The sequence below is a fragment of the Pithys albifrons genome, chromosome 8 (assembly GCF_047495875.1).
Source record: "Pithys albifrons albifrons isolate INPA30051 chromosome 8, PitAlb_v1, whole genome shotgun sequence".
In the NCBI taxonomy this organism is placed as follows: Eukaryota; Metazoa; Chordata; class Aves; order Passeriformes; family Thamnophilidae; genus Pithys; species Pithys albifrons.
The window spans coordinates 32458279-32481602 of NC_092465.1; the positions used below are offsets into that span (position 1 = coordinate 32458279).

The 23324-nt window shown below is 39.6% G+C and overlaps 1 protein-coding gene across 1 annotated transcript in view; it reads left to right on the forward strand.

Annotated features, from left to right (window-relative positions):
• The first annotated feature begins 11313 nt into the window (after nt 1-11313).
• COL5A2 (collagen type V alpha 2 chain) overlaps nt 11314-23324 on the forward strand; it is a 103261-nt gene continuing 91250 nt past the window's right edge. The window contains exon 1 of the mRNA XM_071561975.1: nt 11314-11875. Within this exon, the coding sequence (XP_071418076.1) occupies nt 11773-11875 (103 nt within the window). The 5' untranslated portion in view covers nt 11314-11772. The remainder of the gene's footprint in view (nt 11876-23324) is intronic.

The following is a 23324-nucleotide window of genomic DNA, read 5'->3' on the forward strand; positions in this document are numbered from 1 at the left end:
AAAAAGAAGGTATGTTAAGTAAACTAAGAAAGTCCTGGAGAATGTCCAAACCCTAGGAATATTTGACTAAATGCTGGTGGAGTTTGCCACATCCTTGAGCAAACAGGTTCACAGAGACCTCTGACTTCAGTGGGGCTTATGACAGTTTTGACAACTATTCCTAAGGGGCTGTTACAAGATAAGGCTGGGATCAATGTCAAGTCCCTGACAGGATTTCACCTCTGACACATAAGTGTTTGCCTTCTCTACAGAGGGACATTGTCACAGGCTTCTTGAATGCAAATAAAAGACATCAAGATTTTATATTAAAAGTTTTCCTGTATTCTCAGCAGAGTAGAGCTAGGATTTCATAGCAGTCTCCTGTTCTTAGGTGCAATTCTAAAAAAGGTTGCAAGAAGCAGATAAAAAAATCTGGAAAATTCCTGAACCTTCATTAAAATTGTATAGGTATTGATACATATTCTATTTCAAGTTTTATAAGTAATAAAACATTATATAAAATAATAATAGTAGATATTTAAAGCTTATTTTCCAGTTGTGAAGGATAAGTTTTTATTAACACTGAGCAAAGCACCCGTTTCATCCTTCTTGGAAGTATCTTTCACACAATTTTAACTTTGCTCTTCATAGGAGAATTATTGCATTGATGAATGTTGGAAGTGTACAGATGAAACCGAACCAGCATTTCTGTTAATGCTTTCTACCCAGTATGTGAGATGTTTAAATATAAGCATAAAATTAAAGTGGGCACAGAAAGTATTAAAAATGTCTTCCTACTGCACACGTGCAGTGTCCTGCAGTGCCAGAATTGTGGGAGTGCTCAGTCTGCACAGCGTGGACACTTTTCCATGTGACTGGAGTTTTGGTCAGTGGATCCACATGGAAGACACGTTAGGTGATGGAAATAGGGCCAGTCAAAGAGATCTCTGGGTTTTGCCTACACCTGCTTTTTGTGGGGGGCTTTTCTATATACAGCTAAGTTTGTGTGGGCTCTTCTCTGTGTAGCCATATTTAGATTAGATTTGGTTGTTGAGCTAAGGTGAGTGCCAAGTAATGTACTTGAATATAAACTCCTTATACAAACTCTTTGTCCTAGTTCTGCAATTGGGACCAGCTTATCACTGTGTGAGAGTGACCAAAGCTGAGTATTCTAAACCCTCTATGTCATTTCCCATGAACTGTTACCAATGGACCGTTTGCAGCAGCTGCCCAGGGCACACCCAACCCCTCAGACTGTAAGCTGGGTGTTAAAGAAGCCTGTGAGATAGGAGATGTGATAACTCCCCTCTGGGGTGTCTTTAGAACCTCCACACCCAGCCTGAGGTGTCATGTCTGCTAACGGGCCATCTACAATTCCAAAAATACCCCATGACTCACAGAGTTAAATCACCCATTGTGGATCTCTCTGCCCTGGGGGAGGTACTGGGCATTCCCACCTGAACCAGAGGGTATATAATCTTGTGATTTGGAGACTTCTGGGACTGCTCATTGGATCCAGAGGAGGACCAGAACCTTGACAGGACTGTGACTGTCACCTGCACTAACAGGTTTTTACCCTTCCTTTTACTTTGGACTCAGAGCAACCAAGTGTGTGTGTGTGTGTGTGTGTATTTGAGCACAGGGGCTAACAAACACCATTCTCTTTGTGTCCCAGGGTGCTGGGTTGTACTACTGCATTTTGTGGGTTAAAACCAATTTTCTCTTGGTATCATTGCATTTATTGTAATATTTTTATTTAATTGTAGCTCTGATTTATAATCTCTTTCATGTTAGTTTAATTTCTCCTGCTGGTTTACCTTTAAATCAGCACACCCTTGCTAACAAGAACTCTAAATCTTTGCCAGATAGCAAACAGTTGTTAACTGAGGGGGAAAAGAGAAGTCCAGTCACCCACTGCAGCTATTGCTATTTTTTAAACCAACCCATTACTGGATCAAGGTTTATAAGAAGAGCTTGTGCTCACATGCTGCAGTGCCACCAAGTTTTAACTATTTTAACCACTGTCAGAAATTATAAAATAGGAGATATAAGACCATTTAAAAGTTGTTACCTACTATGAGTAGGGTACTCTCTTAGGGTATGGGGATCTTTGAGGAACAAGTTATGCTACTGCGCAAATGAACAACCAACTTTAAGCATTTATAACACATCTCAGGCTCATCAAAGCTAAGCTTGCTCACCTAAGCTATCAGTCAAAGGGTAAGAGGCTGGTTTGCTGAACTGCCTCATGAAAGCAATTTAGTCGAGGCAAAATAAAACATGACAGTGAGTGTAGAGGGTAGGCATCCTCCTGAAATATCTGTTTCAGCCCATTAACCAGATGAAAATCCACTTGCTGATGGGCCATATCTTTGAAAATAAACCTACTGCATAAAGAGTTCTGAAATGAAAACTTTAAAAAGTTTTAAAAAAGGGCTTAGTTAACACATTTTTTTCCCAGCAAAAATTAAACATAAACTTGAGGGATTGTTTCTGAGCAAACTGTTTTCAATTAGCACTTGATCTTTAACAGCAGTACGAAATGTGCTCCACATATGTACTCATAGAATCTTAGTGCAATACAGCTCATAACAGCTATAAAATATTGGAAAGAAGACAGCATGGAAAGGAAATGGAAAAGTAAAGCAGGCAGAATGAACTTGATTTGCATTCTGTATTTGAACCTAGCATAAGTAACCAGGCAACTGTACTGACATTTATCTAATGCTGTCCTGGGCTTTTAGTTCTAGTAGGGACACCAACATCCCCAGTGAGGGATATATACATATATAATATATACTACAATTGCTAGAGAAAATGTTTCTTGTTTTAGCTTTTTGTGAATGTGATGCATAAATTCAAGTCTTATATCCTTGACTTAAACAAATGCTGATTCCTTTCTTACATTTTTATCTCTGTTGCTTCCTTCTGATGTTCTCCCGCATTCTTCTATTAATCATCCATAATTTTGTCAATGCTTACACAGCTTTTTCCCTTTTACTTTAAAGAAAAATGGAATGTCCATGTCAACATGGAAAATACCAAAAATATGAGAAGTTTGCCTTTTTAATGGTTTTTTAAAAATGTTTTTAAATGGCATTTTAATAATTCCCTGGTTTTCCATCTATCAGATTTTATCGTTTGATATAGGCGGATCCTATTTTCCAGAATAAGACTCACTTCAGAGTGAGAATATAGGCAGTATATAAATCACATTTTCCTGCTAGGAGAAAAATAGTGCTGGAAAGAATCTAAAAGGATCATGTAGAGTATTCCAGTCCGTTATAGCAGGATACACTCTATGCCTGTAATTCCTTGGAAGTATTTGTCTAACTTTTTCTCACAGACCTCTCAAGTGCAAGCTGCCCATCACCTTTTGTTGCTCTGGCCCTGTGCAGCTGGTCTGGTGTGTCAAGGGAAGTGCTCCAGTTGTATGTGCAGAGAAAAGCCATCCTTTATACAAAAGAAACCAGGATGCAAATGGAAGAGAAAGTCCTACAAGTAGCTGGAGTAGCCATGCCTCATCTTGCCAGGGCTGCTGATACACTCCTGAGGGTACGTATAGTTACATTCTTATTCTTCCAAGTGCTCAGGGAGACAGTGTGCTATAGTGACCAGGGACAGCAAAGGAGTTCAAATGTGTGCTTGTGCTGAGAGTTGGAACCACAGTTTTTTTTTCTTTAGAAACAAAAGTTTGGATGTAACAACTACTGCTGCTGCCACCAGCACTTGACAGAAGAGTATTGCTCAATGCCTCAGGCAGGGATGTTTGTTTATGTATTAACAAACAGCGTGATGAAAAGATGTAAGAAAGGGGTGAAAGCATCCATCTCAAGAGAATACATTAATTCAGTAGCTGAACTATTGCTGCTAACCTCAGCAGGGCCAATCTTTCACCACAGTGTCTATTGCTTTGATTTGGTGCCAAGGATACCAGGTACATTTATTATATCAATTTCTTCTTATAAATTAAATATGTGAAATAATTTCTTTTAAGATGATTGCCTTAGAAAAAGATGAGCAATTCCAGTAAGATGCTCTGAGCAAGCTAAGTTCTTTCTGTCAATGGAGCTGAGGCCTTTACCAGTTTTAAAGGGTAAGAAGAGTCAAAAGTGTTCCACTGTCTAGGGCCAAACCAATATGATTAAATATGGGGATTTTCTGGCAAATGTAAATTTAATGTATGGCATTATATCAAACATTCACTAGACATCTGCTAAGGCTTTCTTACATGGGAAACAGTATCCTGTGTAAATGGATCTCTTCAGTCCTACTTTATAGCCTGTGTAAAGTCACAAGCACTTTGTTTCACATGGATGTGGTAATAAATATAGTTTTGCAGGGGGGAAAATTGTATTCTTTAGTTTAGAGGTCATTTGCCTCAGTGTTTCCTTCCTGAGAGGGGAAAGTCTCCTTGGACCCATCCCCACTTTTGGCTTGTACAGACCCTCACCCGCTCAAGATACTGCCTTCTGCAGACCACCCAGGGTGGTTTCCCCACGGCTCCCTGGCCCCCAGCAGGCTCAGGCCCAGAACAACTGCTGACAAAGTCTCATTTTAAGCTAACAGACCAATTCCAACCCATTTGGTTACCTTGGGGTTTATCTTATTTGGCAATTTAGTCTGTAGTGCTTGATCAGTAACTAGCTTTTCGTTGAAGCATTATGTATGTATTTTCCTCTAAGTTTACTTTTAATGTACATTTACTGTGAGTAGCCTAGCAATTCTGAAGTCCCTCCTGGAGCTGCCCTAGCCATTGACCAGCCACATCTGTAGGCCAAGTGTGTTAATTGGCATGTAGTGTGTACAGGTTTTCTCAGCAGTTTTATTTTCCTAGAAAATCAGATGTAACTTGGGAGCAGTGTGGTACGTAGGGCTGTATTCTGAACTTCTCATTCTTATTATGCTGGGTAAGAATTTTGCTACAGACTTAAATGCTTTATTCCCCAGTTCTGTCTCAAATTAATGACTCTGTCAGCTTTGGATATTCTCCAGAATTAACTCTAAGGCTGAAGATCAGTGCTTTAAAAATGAAAGTGTAATGTGATGGGGAAAACAACCTGCCATGGTATATACCACGCTTTGATCAAATATTATGCATCCTGATATACAGCTGATTGGATGTTAGTCCATGAAACCAAACCTGGAAACCACGTGCTCTTTTCTTGCCCACACTGAACTTGTTCAGTCAGCAGAGCTGAACAGAGGTCCAGGCAGTGCTGTGGCAATATGGCTACTTTGCTTCTGTTAGTTGAGGACACAGACTCAGGTCCTCAGCTTGCAAATAAACACCAGTCCCTATAGGGTTCCTTCCATGTGGGGCTTTGATAAGAGTGTGGGCAATAAGGGTTAAATGACCTCCATGTCATCTTCCTGTCTTTTCAGTGGGGTCCTTAGTGCTCCTTACATTTTGTGAGAATGAATTCTGTAATTCAGAATATTCAAAACCTGTAGTAATTATATCCATTTAAATAAACTGCAAAAGGTCTAAAACTTCAACATCCATGGAAAAATCAATAAATAAGATTTTAATCACATCCTTAGTTAACACAATTTAAACTCTAAATGACAGACACAGTAGTTTGGTTCTTAAAGACTTGATATGCTATACTAGGACATGATGACAAGATATAAAAGGGCTCATTTTGTGCTTGGGGCTGCACTGAGCATATTAAAGCACAGTTCAGTGGTCTGGAATCTGTGACAATAAGATGAAATAGTTCTACATAGTCTTGGACACAGATTTTTAAATAAAGACATGACAATGGAATAACATTCTTTTAAAATTGTGGATAAAGTTTTTGGGGTGGTCATCAAGTAATCCTGAACCTCAACGCAGCTTATAACAAGCAACACAGCTTAAAAATCCTACAGGAGAAGAGTGTTCAAAATGAACTTTCAGGCAAATTCCCTGTTTACAGTCCCATTGATTTCACTGATTCCCTGGGTCAGAAAAATTATTGGAAACATGAATGTGCCTGTTGGATCAGACTTTACTTTTGCATGGACTTTCAGTCAATGAAAAATACAAAGTAAACTATCTTAGGGTCCTAAGGTAAATTAATTAAATATTAGAGGAAAAACAAGTGTAGGTCTATCATCAGTTGGAGCCTATTTGAATTACAGATTAGCATTTGCCCTTGCCATTTAAGTGGGTGGCTTACTGTGAACCTTTTATGTTTTCATTTAATCAGTTTAAGTTCTTAGGGAGACAAAAACCAGATTGACAATGAATTTGTAATAAACAATGAAATCATGATGCTGTTTTTCCTGTTCTAGGTAAAGAACAAGTATAATTTACAGAGGACTTCATGCAAGACTTTCCCTAATTATTTCCCTAATTAATTCCTTGATTTTTTTCTTAGACTAATGTTGAGTTTAATTTAATTGAGGCATTCTAAAGGAAAGGCTGCAAGTGCCAACAACCTTACTGAGCTTATTAGGTTTGAAGTTGCTCATAGAAAAAGAACATTTATGGTGACTGACATAATCCAAGATTCTACACTAGCAGTTGAAAAGCAAAGTATCATCCTACTTCCTCAAATCAAAATAAACTGAAACAACATCACAAGATTTGAGTGCAAACAAGAGAGATGTATTTTCTCTATAAGGACTTAAATTCATTTGTTAAACCTTCCTACCCAAAAGTTGATGGGAAAATTCACCTGACAATGGGCAACATGTTACTGATGTAGCCTTGTTTAAATCCCTAGCTGACACTACTCATTCTTTGGTGGATTTCTCTGCAGGAAGACTAGGATTTTGAGGTTGTGCATCTTGGAATCAAGTCCACTTAAAAATCTGGTTAAAAAATGGTATAATATTCTGTTGGTTTTATTTTTGCCCTTTTCTGTAATTTCCTATTACATTTTCTTATTTTAAAGAACAGAATTTTCTGTCCTTACACTATGTGAAAAACCTGCATAAAACAAGAAAATGGATTACTTATGCTGTAAGGGTCTTAAAAGTGCAAAGTGAGCACACTTCAAAGGAAAAGAACTATTTCCTCTCATTTTTTTTTCAGTCATGTTCCTTTTAATGGTTAATTCTAAGAAAGAAGAGTAAACATTTCATGTGGACTATATTTTTTGAGTCAAATACGTGGTATGTTGATTTGCTGCCTTTTTTTTTTTTAAGCTAAGTGTGTGATCGAAGAACTTAAACAAGGTGGAAATTTCAAACAGCACTTACCGCAGATTTAACTGCCTACATAAAACTTGATAGCACCTCTCACACTGACTTAGCTCACTTTGGTTAAGCTGTACTGCTTTTCAAAATCTCACTTGTCTTTGAACAGATACCTTCTGATTTTAACCAGAGCTTACTTCCAATTTCCACAAATCCACTGATTTCATATTGCTCTAAAAGACTTGGCCAGGACCTGATTTGTAGCAGATAGCTTGCTCATTTGTATGAAGGCATTTTTTGTCAGCTTGATATGAATGAGTTTAAAACAGGAGTACTACCACACTGTATGTAACAGTGTGATAGGTCCTTAAAATTTATTGGAGAGACTCTCATGGATATTGGATTTTAATTGCTCATATGTATGCATGCTCCGAAGCATCGAAAACTGCTAATTATTTGGGTTATTCTGACCTGACTTGGAGATTCTGAAAGGTTAAAGTCTGTGAGTTATATTTTAATATACTTCTGAGTTTTACAAGTACCTAATAGTATTCTCTAGTTTCATCTATCACTGACAATGCTCTATGGCTTTTGAGTAATTCTGAATTTCACATGTGGTTTTTAGGTCAGATAACATACAGTTATTGGCTAAAAATAGGAATGGATGTCAGCAGACTGGATTTTAGGGAATCTTTTTTTTTTTCAGAGTACTCTATCTTGATATTTCTAGGAGTGTCTTTGGGGAAAGCTGTCATTTCATGAAGACTTTTTAGAGCATATAATAAAGGAGCACACACTGCTTTTGTGTGAAGATTTTGCTATTGCTTTGTTGTTTCCCTTCATTTTGTATAAAGGTTTTTCAAACTTGAAGGTTACTCTAATGTAAAGCATGAAACACCTCTGCTGTGAAAACAGGCTGAGGGAGTTGGGGTTGTTCAGCCTGGAGAAGAGAAGGCTCCGGGGGGGCCTTATACACTATCCTACCAATACCTAAAGGGAACCTCTAAGAAAGGTGGGGACATGCATTTCAGCAGGGCCTGTTGTGATTGGACAAGGGGTAATGGCTTTAAACTAAAAGAACGCAGATTCAGTCTAGATGTAAGGGTGAATTTTATGATGAGAGTGGTGAAACACTGGAAAAGGGGTCCCATAAAGGTGGTGGATGCTCCATCCTTGGAAACATGCAAGGTCAGGCTGGACAGGGCTCTGAGCAACCTGATCTAATTGAAGATGTCCCTGTTCATTGCAGGGAGCTTGGACTAGGTGGCCTACACAGATCCCTTCCAAATCAAACTATTTTGTGATGCTTTTAGAAAAGGATTTTTAAATCATGTCCTATCACTTTTTCATCTCCCATGGGTCAGTAATCAGCTACAAATTGGTATCCATTCCAAATTCACAGTGTCTCCTGCTGGTAGAAAGAGCTTGGGTTTGTATCCTGCATTTCCACATTTATTGCTCTTCTGAGATGGACTCGACAAAGAGGATTCAGTCCTACCACTCCTGCAGTAGCTCTGTCTACTAAATTTGGGGTTGTTACATACTGGAAGCTTGATGTATAACAACAAGTAGATTGAAGATGGACTGAAAGAGAATCTGCTCCAGGATTCTTCTCCCGAGGAATTTTCATCTTGTATAAATTTTCCTTGTCACAGAAGAAAAACAAGCTCTGAAAAGACTTTATTACTGAATCCTTGATTTTGGACCAGTGTGCAAAATTCCACATTACTCTATTTTTACAGAATCCTAAAACCTATGGAAAAAGTGAAAAACCATTGGAGAGAAGTTGCTGCATAAATATACAGTATTATTCCATGCAATGCTGTCTTCTCTCCTTTTGAGAAGCGGAGGGGGGAAATGACACTGCGTATACTTGGAATTATTTATCTGCCCACTATTAATTGCTTAGTCTGACTCTGTTTACGGTGGTGCCAACTGAAGATTTCTCTCACTCATATCCAGTGGGATGCTATCAAATACTTAGGCCTAGAAGGGAGTTTGTTTAAATGAAAAATTATAGACTCCTTATGATTCTTGTAATAAAATTGAAAGCCCCTTTAAATGCAGATCCATGGTAAAAGGAAGTGTTTATAAGGAGGCATAAGGTAATGTATTCAATTTGCATCCTTTTCTATTCCATTGTTCACCTGTTCTATTTGTGACACCATTTGTTGGTGACACCATTTGTTGGTGACACCAAAGCAGAAATAGATTTGAAGAGCAAGTTTCAGATATCGCTGTAGGAATCTCTACAAAGAAGTGAAATGACAGAAGGTATTTTTGAAAATCTAAGTCCTCAGAAAAAAATTCCTTCTGATTCTTTTTTTTCTTAATGTTCTGCATGGGGAAAAATATGTCACCATAATTCTATACTGTTCTGGTGTTTGTCTCAGAGGCTATAAGAGGTAATGATTGTAGGGCTCATTCTTGCCATGAATACACTAAGAATTCACCAACTTGTTGCAAACTTAAGGTTTGGGGAAATAAGTGTGAGCACCACTTTGAGGACAAAGTAACTGCAAGTGTGAGTTTTACCAGTTTGTGGCCATTTCTCTGACTCTGTGGTCAAGTCCGAGTTCATAGAATCATACAATTGTAAAAGTTAGAGAAGACCTTTAAGATCCAAGTCCAACCATCAACCCAAAGCCATTTAAAATGTGTTATTTTCCTTTTCTGATTTTGGATTGTGTGATTTCATGAGATAATGTAGCCATGGCAGTGTGCTGGATTGTGGCTGTAAGCTTTCTTGTTTGCTGTTCTGTCATAACTAAGGTGAGTACAGAACAGAGCAAATGGCAATGGTCAGATCTGGTTCTAAATTAGATATATTATCTAGAGCATCACATATCATCAGTTTTTTAAAGAAGATTTCCTGTGGTTCTGCTGAAGTACGACATTGGAATCATATGACTTTTGAGACTAGCCAACCAGTGCTAGTACTCATGAACCTGCAAAACAAATTTTCACCTGTGACACGGCAGGTTAGCAAATGCAATCTTTTGCTTTTCCAGCTCTGAGTTTCTCATCTGATACTGATGATTATTATTCCTTCTCAAAAGAAAAATTACAGTGGCTCACACAGCTTCAGTATTTCTGTTTTTTTTCCACAGTTATCACTCTTGAGCAACAGGGACTGTGAGATACTACACTACTACAGTGAAACCTGGTATGGGCTTAAGACTGTTGTGTCAAGACTGCTTGGTGCAAGAGAGTACAGAATTTTGACTTTGTTCTCTTTCAGCAAATTTTTATGTTAATCTCTGGTTTTACTACTAGAGTAGGTTTGATGTAGCACTCCGCTGTTGTACCATTTTCTGAGTTATCTTTCTTCTGGCAATGCTGCTCCTTTGAAGAGATAGAAGAAAACTTCCCAGCTTTAGGGTTCTCATCACTGAGAAGTGCTAAATCATGCTGTGATAGCCACAGTGTTTCCAATCTGCATGAAAAAGGAAAAGGGGCTTACTTCAAATGGGATGTTCTCAAGGATGAAATGGCTGAACATAGAAAACCTTCCAACCTATGCATCTGCATTTCCCTACAGCAGGTATAGGTGACTCCACCCTTAGCAAATGAGGGGATTAGTGACCGAGTTCCCTTTCAGCAGAACATAAACACTGTGGGAAGAAAAAATTTAGCATCCTACTCCCAATTGCAAGTGATCCACAAAAGAGATTGGCTTAGTGCTCATGCTAGAACACTAATTAAGGCACATTGTTAAGGGCTAAATACTAGGCTGTGGCTTAGGTGGGTTTCCAGTTGCCAGGGAACAATGACAGAGAACCTTGGAGAAAAGCAGATAATTAGATAAGTTTGAATGGTCATTCTGGTGTTAGAAGTGTTGAGCATCTTCCAGAGATTTGCAATAGTCTTCCCAGCTTGTAGGACAGCAAATGTAGAGCATGCTAAGCATTTGAGAAAAGGTTATTCAGCAAAAGAATTCATTTGAGAAGGATTATTTCCCTTTAGGTGAAAGACACTTAATTACGTGTTCCTGAAACAAGCTGCCTTAGTAGCTCTGTGGTCCCCCTCCAGGGACTGGAGTCATGTTTGATAACACAGCTACAGCCAGACTAGGGACAGTTATCAGGGAGAGGAGGAAATCCTCCACTGGAGGGCTGGCAGGGATCAAGTTCCTAATAAGGGAATTGGCTCCAAATGGGGCTATACCCTCCATTCCCAGGAAGCGTGGGCTGGGTGTGTTAGAAGCTGAGCTTTCTCTTCCTGACAGCTTCTTATGAATTGTGCTTTTGCTTCCTTAATAACTGGTCCTGACACAGCATATGCACTGTACAACAGCAGGAAAATATCCTGCTAGTGTAATCGTAAAGAAAAAAGTTCAAGAAGAGCAAAGCCAGCTCTGATTCGGTTATTTACCATCAATCAGACTGTTGCTTGGCAGGGAGTGGATGATTAGGAGCCTGGACGAGCTGAAAAGGGGCAGGAAGAGAAGTGGAGGCAGCATTCTTCCTATTTAAAGCTGCATCCCCTGAAAGGAGTGTTTGCACAGTGCGCTGGAGCTGGTGCTGAAAGAAGGGCTCGCAGACTTTGTCCTGGAACTGATGAGGAAAGGCAGAAAGACTCCCCAGCTGGCTTCATGGTGCTAAAATAACCCTACGATTCTGCACTTTTTGCTGCCCAGGGAGGATACATGTCTAATATCTAGGCATGATGGCAATCTGGGTACAAACGAGAACTTTTTTCATCCTTGCTGCTTTATTGGGCCGATTTGTAACCACAAAAGCGCAAGAAGAGGACGAGTACGACGGCGGTGAGTTTCTCTCCCTCCCTCTAAGAAAGTTATCAAAATCCCTTCTCTTTGCATGCACTGTGCTTATTGTGTGATTTGGCTAATAAGAGGAATTGAACACCTCCGGAGCATAACAAGACTTTCGCTTTTATATACTGAGAAGAGCCCAGAGAGGGGTTCGCGCTTTGGGTCTTCTCCCCAGAAGACCGAGGGAGGTTTTTAAAGCCGGATTTTGCGGTTTTGCGGCGCTCGCTGCGGGTGCGGAGCGGGTGGGGCGGTCAAAGGCCAAGTGCTGCGTGGGGCGCTCGGGCTGAGCCCCCCATCCCGCCGGGGCTGCGGCCGCTGGGACGTTCCCAACAAAAGGAAGGGCTTGGGACGGGGCTGGAGAGCGGCTAAGCAAGCGAGCTGGGATAGTAAACACCGAAGCCTCGCAGGGCGGAGTCGTTTGCGCTGGACTACATCTGCTTTCTCACATTCTTTGTTTTAGAGAAATCCAGAAACGTGGATTCTCCTCTCTTCTCCCACCCGCTCCCTTCCCTTCCCTTCCCTCCCCTCCCCCCGCCCTTTTCTCTTCCTCCTCCTTTCTTTCCTTCTCCGACTCCTTTCCCCAGTCTCGCTGGAGGGGCTGCCCGATCCCCCCGGGCTGGCACAGGCTCCCCTCCGCCCAGTCAGCGTCGATCTGTGCCGAGTCTGGGGGGGGCAGGAGGGCTGGCGAGCTGCGAACCTGACCCGTGTAAGCTGAGCTCTCTTAGGCTGCTTTATATCCGTTTTTATTTAATGTAATTTCAATGCCCGCGAGAGAGAGAGCGATGGTCAGGAGAAGGCGCAGTGACTGTCCCCTTTCATCGCTCGGGAGGGATGTCGGACTGTGCGTTGATTCCCTGAAATGTGAGCACCGGCCGTGGGACAGTCTGTGGCCATTGTACTGAACGTACCTCCGAGGCTTCTCATATGTAGCTGTCAGCTTTTCCAAACTATGCCCAACAAAGGGACTTTGTAGGCCATTCGAACAGTTTGCAGTTACTGTATCATGTATTTTCAAGAATGTAATTTTTCTTGTAGCTGAGCTCTGGTAATAGGCTGGATTGCATAAGTGAGGAGTCAAAGCCTGATGAATAAACCAGTGCAATAATTCTGAAACTTTTGTTCTACAGAGCAAAATGAAGAGCTGTGTAAGAAGTCCCATAGAGGGGGCACTTTGTATAAACTTGGGAATGTAATTCATATACTTGCCAGAAAGGGAGGCATATATTATGCATTTTCAGTTACATGTAACACTAAAGAAAACACTTGAGAAAATATTGGCAAAATTTATGTGAGATTTCTGTGGGCTTGTTACATGTCTTTTACTAGTTTGTTGCTATTATGGAAATTATGGAATGAGCCAATAATGTAGCAATACGTTCTGGGATGTACTTCCCATGCACTGAAGGCTGAGGAAATGGGAGAGATACGTGGTAAAGTCAGAGAACAGAATATGGTGTAATAAATCAGTGACATCTGTTTTCACTTACTTCTCTTATTCATCTTTCTGTTTGAGAATGTAATAGCTTTTGTCTACCATACATCTGAGAAAGCACCTTCTCCAGTATCCATTAAATTTTTAAAAAGCCCAACGCTATTTGAGTGGGTGTGAGGGGCAGTGCAGTGAGGATAGAAGTGGGGCACATACTATATGCTATTCTGGTTTAATTGCATAAGAAAGGGATTTCAGCTTTTATTTAGTTCCTGACTGAAGCCTGCAAGTTCTTCAAAGTGGTCAGATTTCTACTCTTAGTTTGTCTTTGGCTTAGTGCTTGTGCAGAGGTCTAACATCAGCCAACATTGTATTGTACTCGAGGTGTATTTGACTATACAGCTGCTTCACTTCTCCCTATTCATATGGTCAAATGTGTCACTTGAATACAGGTGCAAATAGGTAAACAAATTCTGGAAAGTATGTAAACCAGTGTTTTACCAGGCATTTTTCATGGCAGTTTTACAAAAAATAAGGATTAAATACTGGTTATCAACCTCAGCCTCAGAGGAAGAAAGAAATAGCTTTTGTTACAGAATTTATCATGATATGTGGCCATGATAATAACAAATGAGTTGACTATAATGAGACAGATAAAATGGTTTAAAAATTTAATGAAATAACTGTAATACACCTTCAAACCAAACATACTACTTAACAGTATTTTTTTTTGGCACTTACCATTGTTGTGCTTTTAAGTAATGCCAGTTTCTATATTAATTTTTTTCTTTTGGAACCATTGCAGGTATCTGTTTTCCTCAAGAACACTTGGCTGGTAGTGGTACATGGTACACACACTTAAAATGCATGTAAAAATGGGAAAACCAGACACTTTCAAATGTAGCACAGCAAAATTGGACATTTTGAGACTGACTGCTTAAATATGCCTATTTAAAAGTTATTTATAAATGAAGTTAGCACTGCAAAATCCCAGAAGGACTGAAAGATCCTGGTTTTAATTTCTGTGTAGAGACCTGATCTAGTTCAGAAATGCAATAAGGTCCAAAAGTATGCAGGAGATGGATTAAATTATGCATTGTTTAATCACTGAATACTTGGAAGCCCTGAACCTTTGGTGTAGGGATCTCCACATACTGTCCAATCCTTCCTTCCTTTGTCCTTAGGCCTTGGGATTGAGAAAACTACTAGCAGAAACAGTGCATGCTTTTGGGATCCTTTCTCATCCACTTGGGAGTGTAAATGTGATGTTTTTTTCAAAAGAGTTTTTTAAAAGAAATTAGAAACACACCTTCAGTGCAAAATCAGTGAACTTGAATCACATCTGAAATTGAGGGAAACACCTTGTTCAAGAAGAATTGTCTGTGTGAATTCCACGTGGGCATGACAGTGATGGTTTCTTGTCACCATCTACCACTGCTGCAATTCTATACTTGCCTTTAAGTTCTCACCAGTTTCTGCAACATACCCTTGTCTGAATTTTGTGGTGAATTATCTTTCCCTGTTCCCCTTCTGTGGTGTCAACCCTAGTTCAGCTGAGATAAGTGTGAGCCCTGGTATTGATTTAAAAGTATCTAATTTGCCTTGTTTTGACAGCATGAGCAAACAAAAACAAAGAATGGTCGCTGTTCCATTTGAATTAATGATCCTCATTGCCTTCTTTGAATTCTCAAGGTCTTTCATTTTGTCTGGAAACCATGAAAAGAGGAGAAGAGAATTGACTTTCATGGAGACAGAAACAGCTCAGCTGGTTTAATGGGGGCTATTAAATACATCCATTATTGCCTGACTAATATTGGAGACATTATCTTGAGGGAAAAAAAGATGTTACTACATTGCACAGTTTTCATAGTGGGGCAAGGGCTGGGACAGGTGAAAGTCTGCTGTAGCTGTGAGAAAGTAAGAGAATTATTGAGCATTCATACCAGATGCTTTTTTAGTTTCTATGGGTCTTTCATCTCTGTAAAGAGTCCTCACAGCTCCTAAGGAGTATCGTATTCTATCATTCTGTATGAAAGGGTCAACCCCCTCATGACTGTTTTGCCACTTCTCACAATTTTAGTGAGGACCTGATGATATTTAGAATTATAGAATTGTTTAGGTTGGAAAAAAACCTTGAGTCCAAGCGTTTACACAGAACTGCTTCAGCAGATCAACACTCCCAGTCTTGTTTCTGAACTTGCTGTAATTCACTTGTCCAGATAATTGGCACGGATACTAAACAGGACTGGGCCCAACACTGAGACCTTGGGAACACCACTAGTGACCATCTGTGAGCTGGATGCAACTCCATCACCCACCACTCTCTGGGACTGGCCATCCAGATTGTTTTTTATCCAGTGGATAGTGCATCCATCCAAGCCATGAGCAGCCAGTTTCTGCAGGAGAATGCGATGGGAAACAGTGTCTAAGGCTTTACTAAGTTCCAAGTAGGCAACATCCACAGCCTTTCCCTCATCCACTAAGTGGGTCACCTTGTCATAAAAGGAGGTCAAGATGGTCAAACAAGACCTGCCTTTCATAAATCCATGCTGTCTGTGCCTGATCCCCTGGTTGTCCTGTACTTGATTCCTTTTTTTCTCAGAAGCTGCAGATCCTCAGATCACTCTCTTATATTTGTACTTCTGTTTTCTTAGTGAGGTGTGTATGCATGTAGGTATCTGTATTTCAGGGTAAAATCACAGCATGTGACCCAAAAGTAGAAATTATTATGGCTCTAAACAAGCAGAAAATGGGAATTCAATATCTATTAAAAAAAAAATCATAATCCTTTGGGGACTAGCTCATTGACTTTGGAATATTTGGCTTTCCTGATTGTAAAAGGGTGGGAAAGAGACTCTACACAGAAATTTCCACAAGAAGAGTTCTCAAGAGGATTCCTTCTGCTCAACCTGATCAAATCTTTCATCAAAATTCTGGAATACATAAAATTCAAAGTCACATTAAGCTATCCACATTAACTTGCAGTTTCTCTGGAAAATACCTTGTGCTGTGTTTGTTAGTGCAGGCATTTTCCCCTACCATGTTTACAAATCTAGATTGTTGCCATAGAAACAAAATGGTAATTTCATGCTCTTATTCATGTTTTGACATGCTCAGTCTTCATTTCTTGATGAAGTCCTTTCATTCTCTCAATTTGTGTCAGTATGACAAGGATCTACCTGCTTGATTTCATGTAAAACATGTAGGATAGGTCCTGTTTAACAATAGTTTAATTAAAAGTAAGACTTTTTTAACTTGGTAACTCTTTAGAATTTTTCAGAAAAAATAAATATCCACCAAACCTCTTGACTGGTTTGAAGTACACCTAGGAAACCTTGCTTAGGAACAACTACTGCTGTTGAAGTTGTATTTACTATCCGAGTAAACTGTAAGTTGGGATTTTTCTGTGATTAGAATTAGAACTGGTGCACTCACCACATAGATTGGTTTCTACTGTTTTGTGTAAAAAGACACAGGGCTTCTTGTGTGTATGTGCAGGGGAGCAGAAACTCTGGAGACAGATCTTCATGCAACACTATGATCCTTTAAAAAATGAGCAGATGTTCATGGCTTGTGTACAACTATTTTTCCATATACAGAGAAAGGCAATGAACTCTGTGCCAAAAAAATAACAAAGTAATAATAAAAAATAGTCGAAATTCCAGCTGGAGTCATGTGATCTATCCTTATATGTACAGTGATTGTTTCACTCATGTTTGTCATTGTGACCCTGCACATTTTTGTGTGTAAAGTCCTGATGATATAGTTTTCTCTAAAATTCTTAGAAAGAATAAATCAAAGTGCTAATGCAGTGGATTCTCAGTTGGGTCAGGGAAGAGAGACTGGATTTGCACTTCAATTTATAGACAAAACCCCCTTATTTAATGTACAGAACAAAACCAAGTATCCTTTTGTGTAAAATGAATAAAATAATCAGATTAACTTGGAATTTCAGTTTTTGACAAAGGCTTCTTGGAGTTTGAACTTTCAGAGCACGAGGAAGGATTGTTGCACTGCCTGAAATCTCAAGCTGCAACAGACCCACCTTGTTCAGCCATCCTTTGAATGCCCTGGTGAGACTGTCATGTGCAGAAGGTCAGGTATAATTTGAACTGGAATGTCTGATGCATTGATTCCAAGCTTAATGAGGAAAATGTATTTCTTTCAATAGTATAAATTAAGAAATCAGGTACTTTCAAGCCAGAGAAAATGGCTTGTAAGTCAGGTACCACTTTGAGAAACAGAGGTACCCCAGACGGTGGCATTCCGCACTGTTCATAACTTTTATGTAATCAGTGTACAAATAATGTATGTACAAATAGTACCTTTTCTCTACTTTTTTTTTTTGGTCACAGCTTATATTCTTTGATGCTACATGTTTTGTAACCCAATTTCAGATAAATTTGAAGAGTTAGTGCTGTTGCTGAACTGAAGAAAGGATAAAAGAGTGATATGGTCTATAGAAACTGACAAAATTTTTTCATATAAATTCTTATTTTATAATTATGAAAACAGTAACAGGCAGGAAGCTTTGGATGCTGATAAGCCCTTCATGCTGTGGTAATTAAAATATCTAAACCGTTGCTTACAATTATCTCTTCTTGGTAAGCAACATACATTTTTCATAGCCTGCTGTGCTGCCTTTTATTCTTGCAGTGAGAAACAATTCCATTATTCCACTATCCCACCCGCATTTGCTGCAGAAAGGTCATGTGTTATATAAGCATGGAGACTAAGAATGATTGTCAGAGGGCCAGTGGTGGGATGCTCCCTGTCCAGGGAGCCTCTATTCATGCAGACCCTCAGGATCCTGTTTGTATTAGCCACTGAGGATGGGTCTTGTCTTCAGAGAGCTGTTCCATGCTGCTGCCAGATGAATCTTGATTGGAGCTTTGGAGAATTTGCATTTTTCCGCAGCTTTGTGTGAGTAGTACAGTTGGGGAAATGACATGGTATTTTGTGTCTTCACTAGTTTTCATTTATAGCCTTTGGACTATGTAGTGGTGGCATGGAAGTACTAAAGAATTAATTTGAATCTTTGTGCCCCTGTTCTTTGGATAATGTGGCTGAATAGAAACACAAACAGCGACTCTGATACTGCTGGCAGGAATTCAGAGTTTTGGACATGAACTCATTTAGAGTAAGAACACAAGAGTCAACTGTCTTCCTGGGGCTTGCTCCCTGCTGTGCAGTAGATGTCTGGCAGGGAAGGTCCATACAATATCTTCTCCAAACATTCTTTGGTCATTAATGCTTGCCAGCATCCTTCAGCAAGCTGACTATCTGAAGGGAAGGATTATAGGCACAATGACAGTGTAGTGCAGGAAGAGATTAAGGGAGATGAAAAGAATCATCAGAGAATCACAGAATGATTTAAGTTGGAAGGGACATTAAAGATCATCTTGTTCTAACCCCCTGCCATAGGCAGGGACACATTTACACTAGACCAGGTTGCTCAGAGCCCCATCCAGCTGTGCCTGGAACACTTCCAGAGCTGGGGCATCCACAGCTTCTCTGGGCAACCTGTGCCAGTGTCTCACCATCCTCACAGGAGTGAATTTCTTTTACAAGTAACCTCAGAAGTTATGCTGAGCACTTTGTCTAAAGCAGTTCTCTTTCTTCCAGGAAATCATAGACAACCTTGAAGGATATTACATCCCTTTCTACTCTGAAGTCTCATGTCTCTTGTCAGGTTAAATATCCCAGTAGATCAAGAACGAGTATATAAGGAAAAAATTAAAGCAGAAGCAGTGAACAGAAGCTGAGCTAGCTTGATTGCCTGTTTTACACTCAGTTTTTCCAAAATAGTTTCTTTACAGTGTTCTATCAAAACTTTTGATCTAACAAAAATGTGATTTAATGTCATAGTGATTGCTATCCTGTGGTAATTTTTTATGTGCTATTTTCTGACTACCTTAAAGTGTTTTTTTTCCCCCCTCAGCTGCCTCAAGTTTTCCAAATATTGAACCTCACATTTTCAGTGGTAGGAGATAACAGCATCCCATTGCACATTGTGGAGATTAATAACTGAAATCTCCCTGGTAAGAGGAACTTCCATTAGACCAGGATATAACATTAGGTTCATGAGGTGTCAGGATGACTTAGCCATCTTCAAGTCATCTGTGCTATTTCTGGAAAATCAAATTGCCCTGAATGATAAACATTCAGTAAAACCCAAATGATGAATTATAATTATAGGTAATAAGTAATATAATCAATAAATATGGGTTATTATGATTGTTTGTAATCAAATATTATCTGTTTTTGGCTTTCTCACTAACTTAAAAGATGAACCTCATGTTAGGAAAGATGGCATTGAGTAGCTGGGTCATCTCACTCCTCTAAGGCTAATGGAAGTTTCCTCTTATTCCTCTGAATAATCCTCAGTGTGTCCAAAGCTCAGAGAATAGAAAACAAAGGGAAGCAAGAGTCAGGAACTTCCTAAGGCATGTTGGGTGTGTGGTGGTGCTCATACCACTTGAGGAGCCCTTGGCTCTGTGCTGCTGAGTTATTGCCCTGTTGTGACTTTTTGCTGTGAAAAAGGAGTGGAAATAGCCTGCATTTTCCACTCCTTCAGAGGCACAGACAAAAAGTAGTATCCCCTTTTCTCTGTATTAATTTTCTATCGAAGGAGTGGCTTTTTTTTTATCCTTAAAAATCCACAAACAAGCAGCTGTAATGCATGCATTGAAAATCTATTGTATTCTAGAAAAGATAATCAGCTCCTTAGCTTCATGATGCAGTGGTTGAAGGTGTCTTTTAACTCGTGAAGAACACGCAAGAGCTTTTCATAAGCCATGCATCAGCCTCGACAGTTTCTAGGCCTGTGAGGCCTATTATTAACAAAGGACTTACAAGACAGAATCATTGCATGCATTGTGCATGCTTTCTATCTCCTGACACATAACACCAGATTTGTTAGCCATCCTATACTTTGTAGAACTGAAACTTGAATTGTCTGAGGAGTGAAGTGGAATGCAAGTGACAACTTCCGAAGACACGGTTAAGGCTCACAGCACAAGCATTAGAAACAGCACAGAAAACTCCCTCTTGTTGGGGTACTTTTTGTGGAGTTTTTTTGTGTGTGGGGGGCTATTTTATTTTTTCTAATCTTGGAAAAAAATGCATTTCAAATGTCATGCACTAGAAAAAGAACACAACTCTCAATGTAAATATCTGTTATTTAGAACTCTTTCAAATCAGAAGCCTTTGGGTCTGTGAAGCTACCAGTATACATACTTAAGTTTTAAAAGAAAGTAATGTGTGTTTGTAATTTATTTCATGTTAAATTTTAAAGTAGGTTAATATAGAGTGTGTTATTTTATGTAAATATATATTAATTTTATTATATCATATTATATCGTATTAATTATATTATATTTTATTATATTTATTATATATAAAATGCACTAAATATATCTAAGTGTGATATCTTCCCAGTGTATGGGAGCTACATTATAAAGCAAATGCATCTCACTGGTGAAAGCAATGGAGGATGATTTCCAGATGTCTAAATGCTTGCTTTGGCAAGAGTCAGAAAGTGTTGGAACATGCATTGGCGGCAGCAAGGAAGGGAAGAGCCTGATGTAAGAGGCATCGAGCCTGGTGACAAGCAAACAGAACATGGAAAACAGAGCCATGTGGGGAAGGAAGAGCCAGCATGACAGTATGGCTGCTGTGACAGCACTGAATCATGGAGTTATAGCAGTGACTGTCAGAGAACGGGAAACCTACTTCAAAATTAGGACTGAGGCTGGACAAATTGTCCTTTATGCGGTTTTTCTTTTTTTTAACTCTTTATTTTTTTCCCCTTGTGGAAGCATTTGCTGTAATGATAGAAAATCTAAACCTGGATGTTGAGTATGAGGAGCTTGGGCATACTTTGATTTCATGTTGTTACTGAGAAGTGCAGGGCCTTGCTATGAATTTGGTTAGTGCTGAGCACAAAGCACCCTTGATCTCAAACGAAGCCTTAGGGTACTGCTGTAATATACATACTGAGTCATTGTGCTAATAATACATTTCTGGGATTGCGTGGATTTTCATGTTGCATAGCTGTCTGGTTTCAGAAATGCAATTGGCTCCTCAGCAAAGGAGTCTCTAGGTAGTGAACAACCTGCTGGTTGTCAAGTTTCAGTAGGCACTTCTCTGTGGGGCTGGCCATCTTTGTAGGGTACACACCAAAGCTCTGCAGTTTCACCACTTTAGAGCCAAGTGCTCACCCTTCTTGGTTTGCTTTGTTACTGTTTTTTCTTCTGTTTTTTTGGGGGACAGGATGAGGTGATGGGGAGAGAAGGGCTAAATCTTGCTCTTCAGACTTTGTGTGTTTGCCCTTATGAATGGCACAGCTCTAATTTTTATTAGTGATATAATTCTGATGGTTTTAAAATTGAAGGTAGGGAGCACTTAGTTCTTGGGGGTTGGCTTTTTTTTTCCTCCAGCAGTTCTCTGTTTCTTTGAGCCTTTCCTGGTTTCCTAGGAAACCTCTGCAGTATGGAATTTGTCTATTTTACAGGCACAGTGCAAAAGAGGCAGTTTATTTTGTTTGTGTTTGAATGTAATGAATACAGAATGTAAATATTTGGTTATTTAAATTTCCCATTCAGGAGAGTATGTTAGAACCTAACTTGAGGCACATGCATATCTTATTTATTGTAACATGGTGACTTATACCTAGTTTGCCCCTTGATGAGTGAAAACTCTAATTATTTCAGTTTTTAATGTAAAAGATGGCAACAGACTTCAGGATCTATTAATGTGAAGTAAGGCTTACTTAGGAGAAATGATGAAGCAGTAAGTTACTTGTAATAAGAGTAGTTACCTTAAACATCTTTTATCAATTATACTGAAATTTTTGTACAAATTCATGTGATTTTGACTGAAGGTTGCTTCCTGTCATGAGTAAACTTCAGCACACAAACACAACCCACTTTCTGATTTAATGGGAAACCAAGGGAATCTCAGTGGCTTTGGTTTGGTTTGCTTTGTTCTCAAATCTGACACAAAAAAGGTCCTTGCATCATCTCTGTAAGACGAACACGGTGTATAAGCTTTTGGAATTCTAAAGATGATCCATGTGCTTAATATGGTAGATGAACTCCTGGTAAGTTTTCTGTGAAGCTACAAAATTCTCAGTAAAGGCTTGAATTTGAGAGAGAATTTAACCTGCCTGATCTGGATAGTGACTTGGCATTTGGTGTGTGTAACACCCTGATCCATAGCGCTGCCTGCAAGAATGCTTTGGGACCCCTGGCTGGAGTGATGGTAGCAGGAGGGAAGGTGACTGCCTGGAAAGGGGATGTTTCTATGGCCCTGTTTTCTAACAGGATACAGCTGTGGTTTAGTCTAAGTCCTATAAATGTCAATGAGTGTTGACTCAATGCCATGAGAAGAAACTTTCTGATGTGACTGTTCCCTGCCTTTCTCTTAGTGGGACTGGAATCACAACTGAGCAATTCCTGACATGCACAGAATTTGAAAATTCCACAGAACAGAACGAGCTCCCACTGCTGATCTTCATGTCTGCATCCAATGTCCCTGCTTTCAGATCCCAAGTTACATCACTGGTACCACCTGCCAAGTAGAGTTCTCTTGAGAAAGAGACATTTAGCCTGTGCTGCCTTTTTTTAAAAGTCTACTTATCCCATCAGTTATATGTTTAAACTTTCGAAAGAGTGTGCAAATGTAACCAAAATACAGCACTACTTTAGAGATAAAGCTGGTCTGTGGGCTGAGGGATGCATTGGAGTGGAAGCATGCACTGGTGGATGGCATTGCAACCCAGACTTAGTAGCCACCAATACTCAAATTATCTGGGACAGAGTACAGCTCCTGGAAGTGTGGAGCTTCATCAAATAGTTACCAAAGGGCTTTGCTTTTGGAGACTAATAGCTCTGAGACACGGGACAGCAGATGCTGTGACGAATTACAGTAGAAGTATAGGCTGTTCTGAGCCTGTGTTTAAAGACCTCCAGTTTCTCCTTTCATCTTAAGGTATGGTTTGAATGGATGCCA